At 42.8% G+C, this 15,499-nt stretch overlaps 1 protein-coding gene across 1 annotated transcript in view; it reads left to right on the top strand.

Annotated features, from left to right (window-relative positions):
• UNC5C (unc-5 netrin receptor C) overlaps positions 1 to 15,499 on the top strand; it is a 351,092-nt gene that overhangs the window by 322,441 nt on the left and 13,152 nt on the right. The window contains exons 11-13 of the mRNA XM_077814388.1: positions 3,609 to 3,777; positions 7,309 to 7,542; positions 14,943 to 15,092. Coding sequence (XP_077670514.1) covers positions 3,609 to 3,777; positions 7,309 to 7,542; positions 14,943 to 15,092 — 553 coding nt within the window. The remainder of the gene's footprint in view (positions 1 to 3,608; positions 3,778 to 7,308; positions 7,543 to 14,942; positions 15,093 to 15,499) is intronic.

Here is a 15,499-nt window from a genome sequence, read left to right as displayed (position 1 = left end):
ACCGACGTCTGTTGCCCTCCAGTAGACTAAACCTCCTTACATTGCTGTTTTCAAAGACTTAAAGTGGGTTAGGTTATCTGTAGTCACAAAATTGGCTCAAACATTAGAAAACACTGAGCTAGGTCAGTTGCTAGCAAATGGTGGATGATGGGGCAGGAGTCAGGGCCTGCAGCACTGCCAGTCTCCAGGCAACCTAATGAGTACAGATGGCCTGTGGTAGGCTGCCAGATTGACTGCCCGACCTGATTGGTAGGAAGAGTCAGCAGTTCTGAAGCCCAGCAGCAGTTCAGTGGCTGCTCAAAGCATTTGCCTATGGCTGCGATAGCTCCTGCCCTGCTTGGCCATAGCCTTGCCTCGCTCTGGTAACCTGGTCCTGACCCTCAGCTCCAATTCCTGACTTCAGCTCTGAACCTTGGCTCTGGCCTCTGGCCTCTGACCCTGCCTGTGATCCTGGGCTCTGATTCCTGACTGACTCCTGCTCTAACCACTAGACATGACTGCCCTCATCCGGGGCACTGACAGGTAGAGTCTGAGTGTGCATTTGACCGGCAAATAGAGAATGCAGCATCAATTGTCCCCACAACTGTATGTTTTCTGTTCTTTTCTGGGCATGAGGCGATTCATGATGGTGCCATGTTGTATGTGCCCAAGAGAAGGGCACAAGCACTGAGAAAATGTTTTGTGTAAACTTAAAATTGGAGATAAATCTCGTAGGTATGCTTTTGTCTTCTGGTTTTTCAGTTACTATTTACTACTTGGGGAACACCATGTGAGACTCCATTTGTCTCATCATTATCAGGTCATTACCAGCTTGCAGCTATGCAGGTTGATGCAGATAGCCTGACCTCCGTGACTGGCATATTAGTCCATTTGACCTTTCCTCTCTAGTGTTACATCTGCTTCCCATCCCACTCAGAGACTATTGAACCATTCTGGGCCTGGTTCCCCACCACACTGCTGCTTGTGTAGTCATTTATTCCTGTGCAAAATGGCTGTAAAGTGGTTCCATTAGGACGCGATAGTATTTAATGCTTAATTTGCACTTGGTTTGTGCAAGCGTAAATGCCTGCATATGTTGCAAAGCAGACCAGAATCAGGCCCTCTCTCTGTCTGAGCCCTAACATTTGTTATATTGTAATGAAAATCTGTCATAGGCCAATGACTGACTTAATACTTCTTTGAGATCGCTTTAAGTGCTGTCATTACTTTTTTATTATTATTATTATTATTATTATGGCCAGTCAGCCTCTTTTTATTCCATACAACAGTGCTTACATCCAAGCCAATTTTTAACTATTCAGGCAAAAAAATTTGAGATACTGTAGAAGAGGCTTTACGTAAGGCAAGATACATTATACCTGCTGCATTAATTTTGTCCACTAATTTTATAGTTCAATCCAAAAATCTATCATGTTTGTGTGACATGACTTGTTCTTTATAAGTCAATATGCTTTCCCCCCGCCCTCATGGTTCAGTTGCCCTTAAGATGGAGTTAAGTTAACCAGATGTTTAAGTCTGTGGGTTTGCCACAGCTGTGACTGTAAATACAAAAACTGTGATTTTAAAGATTTTCTAATAACAAGTCATGCTCTTTTTAACCTACTGAGAAAGACTCCTCCAGGAGTTTTTACAAATCTGAATCCACTAATATCCAAAGTACTGTAGTGAAGTACAGGAGAGAAACGTAAGTCTGTGAATGGTTTAAGGTATTGGTTATTTACTGCTAAATTATTTAAATGTTATTTATTGAAAAATAAGGAATATTTTGTTGAAAATGTGACCTTGTGATTTTGTGTCTCTTTTGTAATGGACTTACCCAGCTCCCAATGAAATCAATGAAGAGACTACAAAATTCAGTCGAATTTTTTTCCCTATAAGTGGTTGGTTGTTCAGGAGTTTGTTTGTTTTTTGTTTTGCCATGTCAAAACAACGCGGTTAACAGATGATAGTTGACAGAATTGCTGTATTTTACTCTTTTTGAAAGATACATACTACGTTTGTTACTTTTCAGTCCATGACTTCTAAAAAATAATTACCATTAGTTTAGTAAATTCATTAGCTAATTGTCATAGGACGCACAGATATATGTATAATCTGGATTTGCTGTTTTATAGAGATTTCAGCTTTTCCATGTCAGCCTTCATTTGTCTGCTTTTTACCAATAACTATACTGACAAGGGGTAGAATTTTCAAAAGCACCTAAATCCCATTTTCAAAAATGACTGTCAAAACTTGGCTTTCAATGACTTAAGTGCCTGAGTCACTTTTGAAAATGGGACTTGGGCTCCTAAATCACATAGACTCTTCTGAAAATTTTACCCAAGGTTTACATTATTTTTAGCATTTTTTTTTTTTTTGGTTGAGACAAAGACCCTGATTCTGCAGACATTTATGCACATACATACTTTTGCTAATATGAGTAGTCCCAAAGAAATCAATGGCAAAGTTTAAATGAATTACAGGTCCATACATGATTAAGTGTTTTCAGAATTGGACCTAGAGGACTCAGCCGTGAGCCACCCAGGGTCCTGTGAACCCATTGCATACTATGTTAAATTCAATAGCTTAGCTGCACTAAGCACTCACACTCTCATTCATTCCTTCCCTGTTTATAAGAACTACATCCAGGATGGCTTTTCCTATGGTTGGATTTCCTGGTTTCTGGATCATGAGTTTGTCCTCTATATAATTTAGGGATGTCTTTGATAATCCATGTTTTGCTATCTTTGTCAGCCACCAGATGTTTGGGTGGCTAAAGTCACTCGTGAGTACAGTATCCTATGATTTTAATCTCCCCAGTAGTTATTCTGGGATTTATTTATTTTTTACATTCCTCTCATCCACTCCCGGTGGTCCATTGCTAAAGCCCACTACAAATTCTCCTTCGTTTTTAATTTACTCTACCCTCATTGCAGATATTTCACTACCACCCTCCTCGTTATCACATTGTATATTGCCACTCTTGTAAGTGTGTGTAACATGTTGCACCTATCCCCTCACCTTTTCTTCCCTTTTTTCCTTCTCCCATACACACTATATCTATCCACTGTGGGCACATTTTAAAAGTTCATTATGCTTGTAGATATATTACTGGTTCTTTTAATTTAAGGGAATATCACTGGATCTGGTAATCATATTGCAATACTGGTGGATCTAAAACCAGAATGCATTTTTTTTAAAGTGTGCCCATAACATATGGACAGTCCAGTTACGAGAATCCTCTCATGACGTTTCACATGCGGTCACTAAAATTCTAGTCTAGGCAGTGAAAAATTCTCACTCATGGTGCTTTCAAGAGCCCACATTCACGTTTTCTCTGTGTTAAAGACTGCTGGCTGCACTTCACTGATGAGTGAAATGATGCCTGTGTTCCTGGTCGGCACTGGCATCTTTAGGAATAAAGGGTGCTCTGTAAACATGAGGTGTTATTTGCTCTTTATTCTCTCCGCCCCAACGAACAGGTGCTTTTTACAAAAATCTTTGTGAAAGTGGAAATCTGTAAGTGTGCGTTTCCAATCCTTTTGCGACAAGGACCTTTTCTTTACTCTGGCTGCATCTGGGTCCTTTTAAATTCAGCTAACAAACATGCCTTTTCGTAATCTTGTCAGGCCACCGGTGGAAGACAGTCAAACGCTTTTGACCCCCGTGGTGAGCTGCGGGCCTCCAGGAGCTTTGCTGACACGGCCTGTCATTCTAACTATGCACCATTGCGCAGAGCCAAACACAGAGGACTGGAAGATCCAGCTGAAGAACCAAGCAGCCCAGGGACAGTGGGAGGTGAGTTCACAGTGAGATTACAGACTTCCAGCATATGCCATGACTGAACAGAGCACTCACCCTCTTTGTCTTAAGGAAACACACACACAAAAAAAACCAAACCCAAATATATGTATATAACTTTGATGCCTAAAGTTTGGGATTTTCATGGGTGAAACATTTTGCTGGCAATGGATTCAGCAGTGCCCTCAGGTATCTATGTGGTTATACAAGCTCTGGAAATAGTTACCTGGTGCACTGGAGAGCACAAGCCTCTCAGCTCTGGATAACTCAGTTCAAATATAATTCAGGTCAAAAGTGAAATGGACGTAGGGCTCTGACCCAATCTTTATTGCACTTTTGTTTGTGACACAAAACGAATATCGTCGCAAAATTACGCATGACTAGCCAGGTCTGCTCAAAAGAGGCCTGGAGGTACGTCAGCAGAGTTGTTTGGGGGAAACTTGCACAGTGCTTTCTGCCTGGCTCTGCTTTGTTAACGACCAGGTGGATTTACCCTTTGAGAACTAACCTTCACCAGGCCGGTCTCATGCACAAGAGAAATATTTAACCCTGGGCCTGCTAGCTTGCCACAGCATTTAAGGACAGTGAGTTTCATCTTGAGTCTTCATGGAAGGTTGCTTGTATTTTTCTTTAGCTCCTCTTTTCCCCTATCTCTGCAGTTTGCTCTGCACTGAGGCACGCTCCTGGTCAATGCGTGCTATTTCAAATGAGTACACACAATCAGGAGGGTTGGAATTAAAGCTGTCTTTTTGGATTTATCTCATCTTCCTTTTCGCTGGCTACCAAGCAAGGGAGGACATTGAACATGCCCTGCAATGCAGAAGGAGCTTGTAACACTTCAGTGCTCTCTTTGAGACAGAGAAAGAAGTATCTGTCCAATATGAACCAGGGATAAACTGCAAATAGTTTTACAACTGGTATATTTACAACTGAGGACTGGTTTTCTATATAGACTTTCACTAATATTAAAACTGTGTGCCAAAACTCATAATAGTGAATAGCAGTGCCATTTTCAGATTACAGTTCAAATGACAGGAAAACTATTCATTACCCATTGGAGGAATCCAACTCACTCTTTAATGGAGATGCATTTTTCTTTAGAAGTCTCTTTTAAAACATGGTAAACTTAGCTTGCACAATGCAAAAGGTTTAGAGTTTGGACTCGGTGTGGATAAAAATCTAAAGGTTGAATCTTTGGCCAAACCAAGACCAGCTCTTAAGCAGTTCCATAAACACATATGTTCTCAGGAACACCTGCTTCTGGTTGGCTAGATACAGAAGCACAGTGGTCGTCTTTGTGGGATTCTGACATGTCAGGTTTCAGTCTTAGCTGGCCACAATGGTGAAGCGATGGGGGCAGAAGGCAGGGAGAAAGAAAGGACAAATGAAAAATATTGTGAAAAGGTCAGTTCTGGGGATCAATTCTAGAAGAGGGAATGTATTTTCCAAACTGGTTCCTACCTCCCTAGTTTGTACTGCTGTTTTCAACAGGGTACCAGATGACAGCAATGCTGCAAACAATCCTTAGCTGCAAGACCTGGGCTATATGAGTGTATTTAATATTGAGTATAGTCCATCTCTCTTCCTCGCTATTCTCAGAGTGCAGTAAGCTGCTCAGACTGTTGGTGTATCACTGCTTCTTGATCTTGATCTGGAGGCATGCAACCAGGATGCAGCATTACAGACTCATTGAGTATTAGGGCAAAACACACCTTGATGAGCTTGATGGGATGCTTGAAGTCAGTGCTGGTAATACTGAAGTAATTGGATCCCAGAGTAAGGAAGTGGTAGGATGCTTATAGGGTTTCTTTATTTTAACAGGAAGAGACAGTGGAGGTACCTACATAGGATGTGCATTTTGTCAGATGCCACCTCCCCTAACTGTTCTCCTGGCAGACTTGTTTGCTTCTGAAAAGCCTGTTTTTCTACCACCATCAGTTCTGTATCTATCTCTCATGAAATTTGGCACCCTCTGGCTTCCTCCTCTGAGTAGGTTTTAATGAGGGCAGCGTGACTGACGTGGCACCTGGACTGGCAGCAGCAAGGACCCATTTCCAGGTTTATCCTTGACAGAATATTGCCTGTGGCACCAGCTTTTCTCCACACTGGGATGGTTTCAGGGCCAGTGAATTCATGCGCATCTAGCTGACTAACCTGCACTCCAGTGGAGTATCTCCCAGCACTATACATATGTTTCTCATTTGTTTTCTGTTCATTCCTGGCATCCCCTGATTTTTTTCCTCCAGTCTCCTTTCTTGTCCTTGGAAGAGCTGTTGCGCTGCTGGAGGTAAACACGCTGACACCAGACTGGTGCTTGCATGCTGTCCGCAGAGTCTACAAGGTCTGTGGCTCCAGTACAGAGAGTCTCAGCTTCTCTCTTCTGGAACAGCTCTTCCATCTCTATCCCCCAACAGATGCTTGGATTGCCGTAGGCAAGGAGTTCCTGCCAGGGCCAGCACAACTGTTTCGCGACGCGGCCGGTAGGGGGGTGTAATCCGCATTGCAGATGGCAGCCTCTCTTCTGCCCTGGAGAAGGTGATGTCACCTTTGCAAATGTGCTGCATTCGCCCTTCCTTAGCCTGAGGTCCTGAATCTGCTCCCACACTCGGTTGAATCCAGCTGCTCGGTCCGCTGCCAGATCCCTGCTCCTCGCCTCATGACAGCAAACGCAGAGTGGATGAGTTCTGCAGCACCGCACGCAGCCCAGAGCTGCTTTAGCAGCAGCACAATCTATTACTATCACCTTTTATTTATTTTTTTCCCAAGCCATTTAAAGCACATTGTGCCATGTGGAGACTATAATGTACAGTTTTGAATGTGGAAAATGGCAGGGGGGCTGTTTCCTTCTAAGCACAGGGAAGATGGTGAAAAAGCAGTCTGTTTGTATTTGGTTTGTATGTGTTTTGCCTTGGCCTGGCAGTCTTGTCATGAGGGATTATTCTGATGAAGCAGCAGGTGATATTCTTTGTACATGTGGCAATCAGCCATCACTGAGGTTACTTCTGTCTGAATTCGAACAACCACTGATTATGAAAATTAAGACATTAAGGCTCTTATTTTTCACATAGATAATGTATTGAGTACTCATGTCTGGAGCTGATCAAATAAAATTCCTCAGATAGGTCATTCAACAAATGCTGTTGCATTTCTCCTGCAAAATTTTCGTGATATTTTACATAATTCGCCCTGCTCTGCTCATCACTCTAAAAGCATCTACATGCTGCACGTAAAACAATCGAAAGTTTTATGTAGCCAATGGCAGGTATAGACCATTAGCATGCAGCTGCATCTCCCTGTACCAGCCCAGGAGGGAATCTAGAAGCAGAGGAATGTTAAATGTTGATTAATAAAATGACCCAAACAGGAAGGACTTAAGATAAGTTCTGGGACTTGGATGAGTTCTGCAGTCGAGGCTCTATCTCTGAGTAGGCTTTGTCTGGCCCCTAGCCCAATCCTGATTAATGCAAAACAAATGGGCTTCTCTGGTGTCTGGCTTTGGCTCTCTAACTCTGCCTGTTTATCCCTTAGGATGTGGTGATGGTTGGAGAGGAGAACTTCACCACCCCATGCTACATCCAGCTAGACCCAGAATCCTGCCATATCCTGACAGAAACACTTAGCACCTACGCCCTGGTGGGACAGTCAACCACCAAAGCAGCAGCAAAACGTCTCAAGCTGGCCATCTTCGGGCCGCTCTCCTGCTCGTCGCTGGAATACAGCATCCGAGTCTACTGCTTGGATGACACTCAGGATGCCCTTAAGGTAAATGCCATACGCTTTACCATCTAGCTCTAGCAGGATTGCAGTAATTGCAGTGAATTGCAGACCCTACATTAGTGTGCTGTGGCTTGTAATTTATGTTTTCTAGATCAGCGTTTCTCAGACTTGCGGTCCTGACTCAAAAGGGCATCTCAAGACTATTAGGAGGAGGGGTGTGTGCAAGATGGTACGGTACTGCCACCCTTACTTCTTTGCTGCTGCTGGCGAACACGCTGCCTTCAGAGCTGGGCAGCAGAAGAGAGGCAGCTGCTGGTCGGGCACCCAGCTCTGAAGGCAGTGCCGCCGCCAGCAGCAGCGCAGAAGTAAAGGTGGCACGATATAGTATTGCTCTACCCCCACCTCTATTTGCCCCTCCTCCCTGTAGTGTCCTCTGTTTGTGAACTTGAAATATGGTAACACTACTTTCCACTTTTTGAAAGGCTTCAGCGCCTTTGACAGCAAGGATAATGATTACATGCTTCATTTAGTGCCCCTACGAGTATGTATGGTAGCTTGCTACCACTTTTGGGGGGGTTGGGGTGGCCAGAGCCTGAAATCTTTCCAAAGGGGGGCCCAGCAAAAAAAGTTTGAGAACCCTGTCCTAGATAATTTTTAAATCATTTTATTTTAATTGTATTTAATTTTTGATTGGAGGAAGAACCTGACAACAAGACACTGTTTTAGAGAAAGAAAAAAAAAACAACCACCCAAACCCCAGGTTGTCCTTTGAATAATGGTTTCACTCAAATGCTGAACTAGTTTTCCTCCAAGAATTCTTTGTTCCTTTGTTTACCTGGATCATAACCTGAATTCTGAGATTTTGCATTATTAAAGGGCCATAAGGTGCACAAGGGCTTCATTCGTTATTCATGTATTTTTAATGGTAAGTGCCAGCTCCCTTGAGATGATGAAATGTATAAATACCTCTTTGTAAATAGCTGATAATGATAAAAGAAGTTCCTGAGTCATTAATCACTTGCTTTTATATTGCTTTGTTATACCTGTCTGTGTGCTGGTTTTTGTCCTGAGAATTTGCAGCTGAAATACATCAAGGCTATTGCTTTCTACAGCTGTATACCTAACTTTCTCTGTATATAACTCGAGCATATACATAAGTTTACACACACATTACGTACAAATATGTATACATGTGTATATATAGTACCTATAACAGACATATAAAGACAGATGCTTATTATAATCAATATACTAATTCGTGCACATATATGTAAGAATGTAGGTTAAAGAAAGATTTTCTGTAATTATAACCGGATCTACAGATGCCATCTATGTAGCAAGAAGAGTTCAAAGCCTGACTCTAATCGAAGCCCGATTAGCGACACTGCCAGTGATGTGTAAGCAGCATGAATTGTGTGTTGTGTACAGAAGAACAATGTTAACAGCTTTACTTAGAAACAGGCCACATAACATGTGCACACCCACTGCCTCAATATGGGAAATGTTTGTGTTTCTCAGAGTATTGACTTCACTGTGGCTGGAAAATTCCATTTTCATCTCAAATGCTGCCTAGTATCCTGTCTTCCTGGACATTACAGTTTATTATGTTTGTCACTGGAGTGCTGGGAGTACTTTCTATAGCTATGAGAAATTTAGCAAAGCAGTGGACTGAAGAGTGGAGTGGAGGCTAGCATTGAGTTTGTTTATAAAGCGGCTGAGAACTTGATCTAGCGAATTATGATTTTGTCAGAGCTGAACCCCTTTGGAAACCATAATTATTTTCTCATAGTGTGATTTCTTTTTCTTTAAAAGTTGGAAAAAGGGACTTCTGTACCAGTGAGGCCGAGGATCTCCAAAAGCCAAGATGCCCTTATGCCTCTATTCCCTTTGGCCCACGTGGTCTTAATGACAGGTTTCAGAGTAACAGCCGTGTTAGTCTGTATTCGCAAAAAGAAAAGGAGTACTTGTGGCACCCTGCAGACTAATAAATTGGTTAGTCTCTAAGGTGCCACAAGTGGTCTTAATGGAATTTTCATTGGTTTATTAAGCTCTGAGGTGAAAATAAGTGATTCAAAGCTGCCTTGTAGCAAATAGTGGAGCTGTTTGAACGCTGCTGTGAGTTTGAGTAGAAAGCTTGAGCAACAGGAGATGCCTGAATTCTATTAGACACCATTCAGTGGATTTTTTTTAATGTTTATTTGAGCATTTGGATCTCTGTCCAGTAAAGTTCACCTGAATAAATAAGACTGTGCGAAGGATCACAAGAACAGTTGAGTAAAATGGAGGGAAAATCCTCTTTAACATGCAGTGATAATGAATGAAAGAGAGAGAAATTTACGGAGTATAAATCACTGGAGAGATTGTGTTGATGTTAGGGTGTCGGAATGCAAGGTTGGTTTGTAATTTGCTGGTTAATCCCTCACTTCCTCTCCAGCTCTCAGTTATTTATTCAGAATGTACTACAAAGGGCTCGGTGTTGGCAATGTTGTGTCTTCTGGAGTCAGATCTGAAGAGTCCTTCTGGGTCTATCACTGAATCAATGGTAACATGTTTGGGCTTACAAGGGTGGGCGACAGTTGACAGAGACTTGTGAACAAGTGCCTTGTGGCCTCCTGTCCACAGAGTGATATTCGCATCGTCTGCTTTTTTCAGCAGAGGATGAGCACTTCAACCACAGTTTGTGGAAAATAAAGAGGCTTTGGAAGGGAAAAAGTAGGTTGTCCTCAGAATGAAGGACTATGAACGAGGCCTTGCAATGTATTTTGATCTGGCAAGGCCCTGTGTGACCGGTTCTACCACAAAGATTAAGGGAGAAGCATGGAAGATAACCAAAATCTGTGTGGTGGAGCTTGGTTCAATGGCGGCACTTTGCACTGCCATGCATGAGGCCACGGTTTGATGGCTGGGTCCCAATCCTTTGCTCTGCAGAATGACAGGGGCAGGGAATGCTTTCGCTATGGCAGCTCTTCTGGCTGATTGAGGGGCAACACTGATGGGCTGCAAAAAGTGGATTATAAGATCTTTGGGACGGGGCCCTCTTTCTGTGATGTGTTTGTACAGTGCTTTGCACAGTGGATCCATGATTGGGGCCACCTAGCATGACCACAATACAAATAATTAATAATAAGGGATCCAATCTATAACTGGAAGGTTCATGGTGGTTTCAGGGGATCTTGAGGGTTTGGGTGGAAAGTTGGAGAGTGGGAACAAGAGCTGCTCAGGACTTTGACAGAGATTTGAAGGGTGTCTGGGATAATAGTGATTTGGGACTGGGGGTAGACCAGAGAAGTGGCAGATGAGACATGGGTTGGAACTCCTCACATCCCAGAGGAGAGGTTGCTGAATCCGTATTCCCCAGAGCTGAATTTAGTCACATTAAAGAGCAGTGGTGCTGGAACTAGGGGTGCTGCCACACCCCCTGGCTTGAAGTAGTAGTAATAAACACCAAGTACATGGTTTCTGTGGTTTCAGTACCCCCACTATAATAGGAATTATTCCAGCACCCCTGTTAAAGAGGAGTAGGTTGGGGGTGGGAAGCAGATTGGAGGCAGTTTCCCCTTGCAGCTTTTTGGGGAGTTTCTTGGGGAGCCTTTTTAGGGGTTTAAGTGTTTATTTTAATAGTCAGCCAAATGCATTCTATTATTATTTCGAAATAAGAAATCTGACCGGTAGTGTATCCATCCCAACAATTACTAAGGAACGATAAGCAGTTGCTATAGAAAGCACAGTACTGTATTTATCCAACAGCTTTTCCCGCTAATCATGCAGAGTAAACTCTCTCTCCCTAGAACTGCCTGAGCCGTCTGGGGAGTCTAATGACTTGTCACAAATAATGGCTTGGTTATTGTGAAATCTGCTTGTTTCTTTTCCTTCTGTTTGTGAAGCAGAAGTGCTGACTCCTGCTTTAATGCTGATCCATAGTAGAGTTTCCTTCACTCCACACGTTCCCAACCTGAAGGTTGTGACCCCCAGGGGAGTTGCAAACAAGTTTTGGGGGGATCACAATCACGGTCCCTTTCGTTATGATTAGACGGGAGGGGAGGGGAGACCTGAAACGTTTCGGTTGTCATATGGGTCACAGTATGGAAATGCTTGAGAATCACAGCTTTACTCCTGTCTATCCATCTATCCATTTAAATGGCTCCTGTCACTCTAGTGGCTGAGCTCCTTTTCTCAATATGGCAATCACAGAAGAGACAGGTCCACAAGACAACTCCCACACTGTATCGATGAAGCAGATCACAATTTAACAGGCATGCCAACTTGCTTTTACCTTCTGCCCTCGTGTGATATTGGGTTTCCAGTAACATATTATTCATGTTACTTTCTATTGGTTATTTGGATTCATGCACATATGTCCTGTCTCATGGAGAAAAGCAAATCATATATCTTCTTTTTGAAGCCACAACCTTATATTAAATGTAAGTTCTTCCTGTTGTGGCTTTAATTAGAAGGCAGCTTCAAAATATTGGTAGCTTGTATCTTGCTTACATGGTAGGGGTGAGGATACTGAATGAGGGCCATTGCTGAGCAAAGACGTATTTTATTCAACCCCAACAAGAAGACACCTAAGAGGGTATAAGTTTGTATCTTATTACTGGCGTCATCAAGGTGCTTATACAAGGAGGCGTGAGACACTTTCCCAGGTACCCAGAATTATGGATTGACCTTGTTACCCCTCTGCCTTAGCAAAAGAGACTCTTGCTGGAGCTAAACAAGGAGAAGTTTATTAACAAAGTTAGGGAGTCAAGTGAGAGTGAGTAAGACGAGTAGGAACAGATACAGTTAGAAATAAAACAAAGGTATAATAAGCTTCTAGGAGGCTAAACTTAGCTTTAGCAGGCTAAAAACTTTGTCAACATTCAGTTTCTCAACTAAAGTAACCTCCCAGCATCTCTAACTTGTATGGATACAAAAAGGATCCAGCTTTCATGGATACAAAAAGGGTTGTCCTTTTTGCTCCCTCAGTGATGGACCACCACCGCATTCTTTTTCCTTCTCCTCACAGACCAGAAAACCTTTGAAATACATCCCCTTGAAAGGTACCCTCCAGACAAAGGTCTTCTCCCGCACTGTTTGTTCTTTGATGTGCTGATGCCATATTGTCTTTCTCGTTCTCCTCTTAACTTCCTTTTCCTGTTGCTTAATATGCAAATGAAGCTTGCTTTGTATTGACCTGCACGGTGCTTGATTGACATTGGAGACCTAGGCAGATGGGCAAATCAACATTCCTTTGAAAAGGAGTCTGGGAAAAACCCGCTTATCTATCCTGCCTGCTTACATAGTTAATACATATTTTCTGTACATGCCTACAACTTCTTAAATAACCCCACACATCTCACAATATTTATTGTGGCCAGTATCAGATAAGCTTTCATTTGACACCTTATATAACATTCTTTATAGATAAATACTAAGACGACAATCTGCTAGGTTGCAGTGGGCATTGAGAGGAACAAGGTGGGAGCCTGTTCTGACTTCTTTGAAAAGGCAGACTTAATGGTCAGGATTTGGAACTAGATAGAAAGGCACAGGCTGAGGGTTTCTTCTCTTAGAAGGTCATGGCCGTGTAGAACAAACAGCCAAAGAGGCAAGTAATGCAATACATGGTGTAAAGGCAGCACAGATAAGTTCTTAAGGCCACACGTTTCTGTGCCGGCCTGCCGAAAGGCCGGAGATGAACTGGGTGTCCCTTCTTCTCCATTTTCAGTTTCTGTGGTTTAGCCTGAATTTGAGCCTCAGCTTCTTTCAGCAGAGGTTTACAGTGGGCTTCTTCCATTCCCATAAATGTCTATCAGGGAGAAAGACCAATCTTTCAAAGCTTGTATGCCTAAAATTAGAAACCCAAATCCAGTGTCTTCTTTTCCCACTAGCAATACTGAGCACCAGCAGCTCCCGCTGCAGCCCCAACTCCAGTGGTGGGGAAAGTAGATGAGTGTAGTCAAAGCTGCTATTCACAGCCAGGCCTTCTCTGTGTCTGTTGTTTAACCATATGTGCCAGTATGTATGCTTGAGACATTGGTAGGTACAATTACCACACAAAATACCATGAATCTTCTTTCAGACATCCCAGAGAGATAATTTGAACATAATGAAGATCTATAGTAATCAGATAATTACTATCGATTGCTCTTTAGACATCTTGATGAGGTAATTAGGGCACAGTGGAAAGAAGCTGGAACTGATTGATTGGCACAACCTTAATCTAAAAGGTTTCTAATTATGTTTCTTTTCTTCTAATAGCTGATAAACAAACATCATTTTAGCTTTAGAATTTGTCAGGTGCCAGGTTCATTGGGGACATCAGCTTTCTCTATTATGCTAACTAGAAACTGAATGTGATCAACACCAGTTTATTATGCCTCACAGCTGAAGTGGAAGCAACTTCAATTACCCCATCTTTTACTTTCTGTTCTTGGTTTCAAAAGCCACTGATTTCTTGTTGGTGTGTGGTGCTCGGTGTGCACCTGTGTGTATGCCAAAGCTAGTGCATGTGTGCGATCGTGCGTCTGGCTGGGTTTATATACAAGAGCAGCATATATGCATTTGTGCTTTCGTCTTTCATGTACATTGCCAGTGGCTGGCATTGTTATTGTGGGTAGCGTGCAGAGATGGGGAAAAGGCCCAGTATTCACTGTAAGTGTCATTACTCATAGTCATATTATTAATTTTGTGTATCAGAGCAAAAGCTTTTCTCCCCCGTCTCTCATCAGCCATTGATCAGTCTCTGTTCCAGTCGCTCTCTGAACCACTGTGCTTTCACGCTTAGATACACACCTCTCTATCACAGTGTTCTCTCTACGGTTTTGCATGTTTTCAGTAGGTAATAATAGCCCTGTGACAAACAGGTTTCTTATTGCTGTTGCATATTCTGATTCACAGGGATAATCTGATTGGTTGGTGCCAATCACCAGTTGTATATTGATGGGACCACACCTTCATGGGTAGGAGCTCTTGAAGGCAACACATTAAGGCTGCTATTAAGTGCCCTCAGGGTGTGTAGTGTCCAGGGTGACACTTTATCAATATGCAACCATTGCCTGTGTGCTTGGGCTTTGACCTAGACTCTCTCAAGCAATTAAGCAAGCCGAACGTGGGACCCAGCCTGTCATGTCATGTATTTCCTAAAAGGAAATCCAGGTTCTCCTGGATAATACAGGCTGTAGTTGTGTTCTTGCACTAGATGTATGATGTAAAGCCATAAGAGTGATGTGTGTGATTATTCTCCGACCCCTTCGTACAAATGTCTTTCCTGTAATAGATGTGTGTTTACCTGGCAGTGTTATTCCTTACAAGGTGTGTGTGCGTATCTTCCCTGTTATACAGATTACCTCGTCCGCTGCAGCTGACTGTCAGGGAGCAGAATTATAGCATGTCCTTTCATGGCACATTTGTAAATAATGTCTCCAAGCTGACCACTTTCTGTTACTCTTACTGAATCTTAGGAAGTTCTACAGCTGGAGAGGCAGATGGGAGGACAGTTACTGGAAGAACCAAAGGCTCTGCATTTTAAGGGAAGCACCCACAACCTCCGTCTGTCCATACACGACATTGCCCATTCGCTCTGGAAGAGCAAATTGCTGGCTAAATACCAGGTAAAAATGACAGAATGCCTGGACGATGGCTGAAACGCATGGGTCAGAATAGAAGGGCTTAAAGATACGTAGCGAGACACAGTTGCGCAGTGCTCTTTTAAAAACGGGACACAGTGACTGTTCAGGCTCCTGTACTCTGAAGGTTGCTCATAATCAGCCCTTTCCCCTCTGTTACACCCCGTGTGTATTTTCAATTTTTTTGAGCAGTGGAGAGGAGTAAAGGGCTTGGTTTCTTTTAACCATCCTCATTAGTGCCAGGCCACATAACAGGCCACGGTTTGTTTAATTTTGCATGAAAATCGAAATTCCCTTTTAACAATGCACTGGGAGAGACATTTTGATCAGTACAATCAGAAAATCTGCTTCTGGCAGGAAAATTCAGTGCTGAGAGGACAGAACTTAGGGCA

The sequence above is a fragment of the Eretmochelys imbricata genome, chromosome 4 (genome assembly GCF_965152235.1).
Source record: "Eretmochelys imbricata isolate rEreImb1 chromosome 4, rEreImb1.hap1, whole genome shotgun sequence".
NCBI lineage: Eukaryota > Metazoa > Chordata > Testudines > Cheloniidae > Eretmochelys > Eretmochelys imbricata.
Note: the sequence above shows the minus strand (reverse complement) of the source record. Positions and strands in the feature narration are given on the sequence as shown.